Consider the following 7,795-nt stretch of genomic DNA (forward strand, 5'->3'; position numbering starts at 1 on the left):
GCATAATCAAGGATTTTATCCCGCATAATCAAGAGTTTTAGCCCGCATAATCAAGAGTTTTAGCCCGTATAATCAAGGATTTTAGCCCGCATAATCAAGAGTTTTAGCCCGCATAATCAAGGATTTTATCCCGCATAATCAAGAGTTTTAGCCCGCATAATCAAGAGTTTTAGCCCGCATAATCAAGGATTTTTGCCTGCGTTTTTTCTGGAGGGTCTAGCTGTAGTATGATCAAGTAGGGCATTAATTTACAAATATAAAATACGGAGATAAGAGGTTTTCCTGCCCCGACAGCAACGATATATATACAGTGTCCTTGGAATTGAAGCGCGCTTATTATCAGTCATTGAGTGCTGGAGTATCTTTGTCCTCTTTTATTCCTTTACTTTCATGACCTTGTTTTCCCAGAGAACATCCTCCTCTGTTATAATTATTCGCCTGATGGTTGTTTTAAGTGACTTAATGTTTCGCTTGTAAGTTATGTCGTCTGATCTCAACGGGAATATAGAGGCAGGAAACGTGTACTGTAGTGTTGTACACCTTCTGGAAGCTAGCTGCCTTCCTATAGTGAATATTAAAGGTTATGTTGTAATGATGATGATATCCTCCGGGTTTAACCCTTTCAAACCGGGCGGGAACGCATCTGTGTAACCACCTTTATCCATTCTTTTTTTATTTTGGGGCTATTCAAAAATAGCAGATCTACAAGTTCATAGCGCGGCACAGAGTGCCGCACTATGAACTTGTAAATCTGCTATTTTTGAAAAATCTTGAACATTAAGTGCAAATATTTGAATATATATATATATATATATATTTATTTTTAAAGAGATATTTTTTGACTGAAATCTTTGCTTCATGGTGGTCCCTGGAACAAAATATTTTGAGACGGGGGGGTCCGCGGTCAAATACATATCATTTGGGGGGTCCTTGACATGAAAAAGTTTGAGAACCACTGATATAGCAACATACTTTCTTTTTTTTCAAAAAACAGTTAGGATTTAGAAGACATTTGTAGAAAGATTTGCCCAAATTTTCACGATGTTTCAAAAATAATCAGATCTACAAGCTCATAGCCGCGCTATGATCTTATATATCTGCTATTTTTGAATAGCCAAAGACATCTAAAAAATGACACAGATGCGTTCCCGCCCGGATTAAATGGTTTAATGCATCAGTATGTAAGCAATCTGCTCACAGTGCAGTAGTGATTCGTTTCTCATCCTGTCTTCGAGTGGCGTTGCAAAACCACAAACGTATAGTTTGTAAGATGGGAATATACAGGAGAACAACAGCCGGGGTGGTAATTTGGTTCCATATATACTATCATGTACTGTATATACGGCCTGCATGTGTGTGCCGTGTGCATGCAGGGCTCCATGCATGGGGGGCCAAAGAGAGACAAAGAGAAACGGGCTGAGATAGATAGATAGATAGATTGATGGGGTAGGACAATGGCAGAGGTTATGGGTTCCAATTGATGTAGATGGAACAACAACGACATATGATTGTGATAAAAAAAGTGTATTTTTTTATTAATTTATTTTCTCTCCCAATTTCCAAGAAAAGCGTTTTCCACGCAGTGTGTAGCTGGATATAGAAACAAATGAGCTCGTATATGGATATATAGTAGTAACGCTAACCTGGGAGATGATGAGGCTATATTGTTGGGGCTTTGATGATGTAAATGAAAGAGGATCCCTTTAAAAAACATGGAATGGAGGGGGGTGGGGGTGGGGGGGGGTGCTTATTGCATATGCATTGAGGCAAGATCAAAGCCGTTTCAGGGGTCACACATTTGCATAGCGATATCGCCGATGCTATGGGAACCCGGCGACCTCGTCTTTGGACCACTTGTGAATTAAAGGAGGGTCTCGTGGAGGTCCTTCAGCGCCATTAGAACCAGGAGTCAAGGAAGTTCTGTCAGCAAAACCTCCTCCTCCTCCTCCTCAGAGTGTCCTCACAGCGTGTTTGTTGTCACAAATGCATTTTGGTTCAAATATTCATTTGGGGGGAGAAAACAATTTATGCTATTTGCGCATGATACTACAATGTGTTCTGTTATGTTCTTATTTAGGTCTGTGGTTTTAAACCCTTTTCATATCACGATCCTTTATTTATTCGGCATTTAAGCCACGGACCACCATTTGATGAGATTTACACTCTCAGACCCAAGAGAGAAGATTTTGTCCACAATTCCATGCTGTATTGATGTTGGTACCAATAGGAGAGATAACAGGCAAACGTTGATCAAAATAACAATTCTTTAATTAAGTAATGCAGATGTTTAACAATAATGTAACTCTTGAGAGTGTAAAATGAAACCAAATGGACCCGTAAGGGTCCATTTGGTTTCATTTTACGCTCAAGAGTTTAAGATCTATAAGGGTCCATTTGGTGTCCAACTCTCCATCATTTAGCTGGGGACCACCTGGAACCCCCTCAAGGACCACTGGTGGTCCCCGGACCACTGGTTGAGAACCACTGTTATAGGTGGTGTCTCATTTCACAACATACATTTGTGTCCTTGTGAATGTGTTAAAATGTTTCAGATATTTACCTTCCAACTATTTTGTGGTTAAACAACTGCAAGATATGTGAACTCTTAACTTATCATTGTTGTTGTAGTTAGTTTTCTTTGCATTTTCTTTTTACCTGCCATTTCGATGAGAATTTAAGAGTGATTTTTATCTCTGTATTTTTCAAGGGAGGAGACGACAAACTCGAAGCGATTCTCAGCCATCCAGTCAAAAGGTGAGGTTTTCAAAAGAACCATGAATGAATTGTCTGTTTAGAGGCAGAGAACTGCTTGTGAAGACAAAGTATAATTGTGGAATCCTTGATCTGTTGTTATAGTTGTAAACTTGGCACGCACAGAAGGGAATTATGACACTATATTGATAATTGCTGTAAACTCCACCAGCCTGAAAGAGCATTGTCCAATGATAATGGGTCTGAAAGTAGCCCCGACACACATTAACCACATTAACCTTAGCGTCCATATTCTGGGGGGAGGCGGTGAATATTCTGCGATAATAGCAGATCTATAAGCTAAACATCTCGAGCTTGTAGATCGGCTATATTTTTTGGCGGATAGATTTGGTGTTGAGGGAAAACAGGAGGAGACCTTAGTATAGAGCCCTGGGGGACCCCGTTCAACTACGCATGTATAGGGTTTAAGTCAGGGGGTCTTCAATGTTTTTCAGGCCAAGGACCCCATAGCTGTGAGAGAGATGAGGCAGGGACCCCCTCTATATTGTATAAAATTGTGTTTCAGAATAAACTTCTTTTTTTTTTACTTGGTCTGCGCTTTTTTCCCTCTACACCTACACCTCTTTGCCAAAAAATAGCCGATCTACAAGCTCACAACGCCTCGCGCTGCGAGGCGTTGTGAGCTTGTAGATTTGCTATTTTTGGCTAAAGTTCTCCTCAGAAAAAGGAAGCTAGGGTTCAAGTTGGTTAATGTAGAAACAAAGATTTGGCGGCCCCCCCTGTAGTAGTAACTCTTGAGGACCCCCTGGTCCTGGACCCCCTGTTGAAGACCCCTGGTTTATAAGTGGTTAAATTGACACAAATGATATAAAACGAAAGAATGTACTCACAGTACAAGCAAGGCCGAGATAAAGCTTTTGTTTTTGCCACAATTTAACCCTTTGAATACTCTTCGGCAAAGGGATATTTCACTTTGAAAACAATTTTGGGTCATCGTCTACTCAGGCTTTTGGGAGCAGCCCGGACCGTTTTTAAGTTGCTTGATTCAGTATTTAGATATTTGATATTCATTTTATCAGACACGCCCCCATCCTATTCAAACCCATTGTAACTTCAAACCAAACTCCATTTTAACCATGTTAGATTCATCAGAAACACCCGTCCTTGGTTCTGGTGACTGATATTGTCCTTCTAATACATGAGGAGAGCGTGTTTTTTCAATTATTTTTTTCATCTCATTCATTTTTCATATTTCTTTGGGAAAATGACAGAAATTGAATGCACAAAAAAAAAAAGTTTAATAAATGAAAAAAGTAATCGAAAAAACACGGCCGACAAAAACACGGCTGACAAAAGCCTGAGTAAACGACAAAATGACCCAATTGTGAAATAAGTGAAATATCCCTTTTAACCCTTTGTGTTTTCTTCCCGTCTTCTCCGTGCTGCAGCTTTCTGGGGCGAGTCGGACGACAGCAACTCTGAGATCGAAGCGGCCTTACGTCCGCAGACCTTCAGCGCAAACAACGACGACTTTGATGACTTCTATGACTGACATTATTATCACCAAGATTTTGTATTAAACCATTAAGACCCGGCAACGCACACCGTGTCACTTTAGATTTGTTTAGCTGTAACCATTATTTTATACTTTAGGCTATTCAAAAATAGCAGATATACAAGTACGAGGCTTGTAGATTTTGGAAAAAAATCTCGGAACATTTTGTGCAAATCTTTGAATCATACAAAATATACATTCAAAGATTTGCACACATTTTCACAAATTTTCAAAAATAGCAGATCTACAAGCTCGTAGCGTGGCGCTACGAGCTTGTAGATCTGCTATTTTTGTAACAGCCAAAGAAATCTGAAAATGACACAGATGCGTTCCCGGTCTTAATGGCTTAATGCAGTGCATTTTTTTAATCACGGACAATTCCCCAGGAATATACTGTTAATGTGTGCCTCCGGGCCGTTATATTTTTAATAAACGCTTGCGTTTTCACATTGCAAAAAAAACTCATTGCCACACTGTATAGTAAAAACAAATAAAAGTCGATAGCTCTCACACTGTGGGTAAAGTATAGTGAAGAGTTGTCCAAACCAAGCTCCCATGTTAACCCTGCTTCAATCTCTTTATCTGAACAACTCTTCCGGCTCATAATAACAGCTTGAAATAGATTAAACGGATCTTTTAACCCATTTAGACCCGGGAACGCATCTGTGTAACCACTTAAACCATTATACTTTGTGGCTATTCAAAAATAGCAGATATACAAGCTCATAGCGCGGCACCGAGTGCCGCGCTATGAGCTTGTAGATCTGCTATTTTTGAAAAATCGTGAAGATTTGTGCAAATCTTGGACATTTTTACAACATTTTTAACTCAAATCTTTGCTTCTGGGGGGTCCCTGGATTAACATATTTTGAGATGGGGGTCCGCGGCTAAATACATATAATTTTGGGGGTCCTTGACATGAAAAGGTTTGAGAACCACTGATATTATAGCAACATAAGTGTTTCAGAAAATTGTTAGGATTTTAGAAGACATTTGTAGAATCCCCCAGAAGCAAAGATTTGAGTTACAAATGTTCGCTTTAAAAAAATATTTATTCAAAGATTAGCACACATTTTTCACGATAAAAAAAATAAAATAGAGTGCCGCTCCATGAGCTTGTAGATCTGCTATTTTTGAATAGCCCAAAGAAATTACACAGATGCGTTCCCGGTCTAAAGGGGTTAAAGCGATTTGTTTGCACTGGGCTGGTAAATCATGCATTTTGAAATGCCGCAAGCATCTCCGAGTGGCCCCCGGCTCCAGCATGCTCGAGTGTGGCGATGTGAGTCACCTGTGAAATGATTAACCCATTAAGACCTGAGGTTCCATTCCACAAAATGGTCTTCTATATCCTAAACGGTTTTCTGTAAAAAAAACTAAAAAAAACAAACATTGTAACCCATTTTTTTCACCCAGTGCCAATTGCCCATGTAATCCTGGGCGCTACTCTCCCTCTGCCAACCTGGGGAGTTGGGGCCCAGAACTTCGATGCATGAGGAGCTATAGCAAGCCGCTTCTTATCCTAAAACGGTTTTCTGAAAAAGATTTATGTTGCTACTGTTATGTCAGTTAGTGCTCAAACGTTTCCCTTGAAACTTTTTCAAGGACCCCCCAAATTATATGTATTTGGCTGCCGACCCGCATCTCAAAAGATTGGATTCCAGGGACCCCCGTCCCACCCCCCCACCCCCCAGATGCAAAGATTTGAGTTAAAAATGTTCGCTTCAAAAAAATGTATATATATACATAGACTTGCACAAATTTTCATTTGTGCAAAAATAGCATATCTACAAGCTGTTGCGCAGCACGAAGTGACGCGCTACAAGCTTGTATATCTACTATCTTTTTTAATAGCCAAAGTATAAAATATAATGCTTTTTTCCCCCCTCAAATCTAAAATGACACAGATGCTTTCCCGGTCTCAATGGGTTAAGCACAATGACCACTCTGGATGCCGCTGGGCGACCCTGTGAACCTGCTGAAGAGGTTCCTATCTCCCAGGACCAAAGGATCGCTGCTAGCGCTAACACACGCGGAATGGCTGGAACGAACCGTCCACAAAATGCTCAGCGACATATATATTTGGAACCACTTCTTTAAAAAAAAAAAAGGAAAAACAAGCGGACAACAAAGGGGAAAAAAACGCTATAGCTCCTGACAAGGAGGGAAAAGAACAAAGGAAATAGAGAAAAGAGAGAAAAGTGTTTCGAGGTCAAGGGTACTAGAAGCTGTGTAGCTGGATCAGCGCAATGGACTTCTCTACAAGAGCCGTTTTTTGTATATATATATATTTTAAATAAATTGTGCATAATATAATCTATTAACCCTTTTAGACCGGGAACGCATCTGTGTCATTTTCAGATTTCTTTGGCTATAAAAACAAGCTCATAGCAATGAACTTGTAGATCTGCTGTTTTTGAAAAATCGGGATCATTTTTGCTGATCTTTCAATATATATGTTTTTGAACATGTGTAACTCAAATCATTGCTTCTGGGGGTCCCTGGAATGGAACAACATATTTTGAGATGGGGGTCCGCAGCCAAATACATATAATTTTGGGGGTCCTTGAGAACCACTTATATTAGAAACATACCTTTTTCTAAAAAAAAAACATAGGATTTAAAGACATTTGTAGAATCCCCAGAAGCAAAGATTTGAGTTACAAATGTTTGCTTTAAAAAAAATATATATATATTCAAAGATTTGCACAAATTTTCACGATTCTTTTCAAAAACATTGCAGATCTACAAGCTCATAGCGTGGCACTCGTAGGTGCCGCGCTATGAGCTTGTAGATCTGCTATTTTTGAATAGCCCAAAACAAATCCTAAAAATGACACAGATGCGTTCACGGTCTTAACGGTTTAATACCTCAAACTTTACGTGTGGGTGGGTGGGCTACATTCTGTGAAAATCTACATTTTTACAGTTCATCATGTCCGCAGCATAAATGTGGCAAAAAGCGGGCTGGCAGCAACGCGGTAGCATATCGGTAGGATTCCATTAGTCAGCTGTAGGTGATCTCACATGCCTGAACCTTTCTAAAGTAGGACTCCACACTCATTACCAGTAATGGCTTGAGCCGGCCCTGACCCAACAAAGAGAGAGAAGGGACTGTGTGGCAGAATAAATTCGGAGTTTTTGCTAAAAGGCTCCACATAACATAATATCCATGTTAAGGAGCATGTCAACAGATACTTGTGTGTGTGACGGATAAGCTGGTGGTTAGAAGTGGAGTTTATTATATCTGCACTAATATCTAACAACACAATAAACATTTTTTTAAAAGAACTTCCTCGACTCCCGTGTCGGATAGGTGATATACGTGATATACTGTAGTATAGTCAACCTGTTCTGTTGTGTTACTGCAACACTATACTGTAGCTTGACTTATATAACCCATTAAAGACCGGGAACGCATCGGTGTCATTTTAAAGATTTCTTTGGCTATTAAAAAATAGCAGATATACAAGCTCTATATAGCTCTATATATAAGCTATACTGTGTTAATATACTGTACTCTACCAT

General features: G+C 39.7%; 1 protein-coding gene across 1 annotated transcript in view; it reads left to right on the forward strand.

The window, feature by feature from the left end:
• The window catches only part of kiz (kizuna centrosomal protein), a 73,800-nt gene extending 69,407 nt beyond the window's left edge, over positions 1 to 4,393 (forward strand). The window contains exons 14-15 of the mRNA XM_084044646.1: positions 2,708 to 2,754; positions 4,161 to 4,393. Coding sequence (XP_083900772.1) covers positions 2,708 to 2,754; positions 4,161 to 4,264 — 151 coding nt within the window. The 3' untranslated portion in view covers positions 4,265 to 4,393. The remainder of the gene's footprint in view (positions 1 to 2,707; positions 2,755 to 4,160) is intronic.
• The last annotated feature ends 3,402 nt before the right edge of the window (positions 4,394 to 7,795 follow it).

Source organism: Gymnoscopelus microlampas, assembly GCF_963454915.1.
Source record: "Gymnoscopelus microlampas genome assembly, chromosome: 20".
Taxonomy (NCBI): domain Eukaryota; kingdom Metazoa; phylum Chordata; class Actinopteri; order Myctophiformes; family Myctophidae; genus Gymnoscopelus; species Gymnoscopelus microlampas.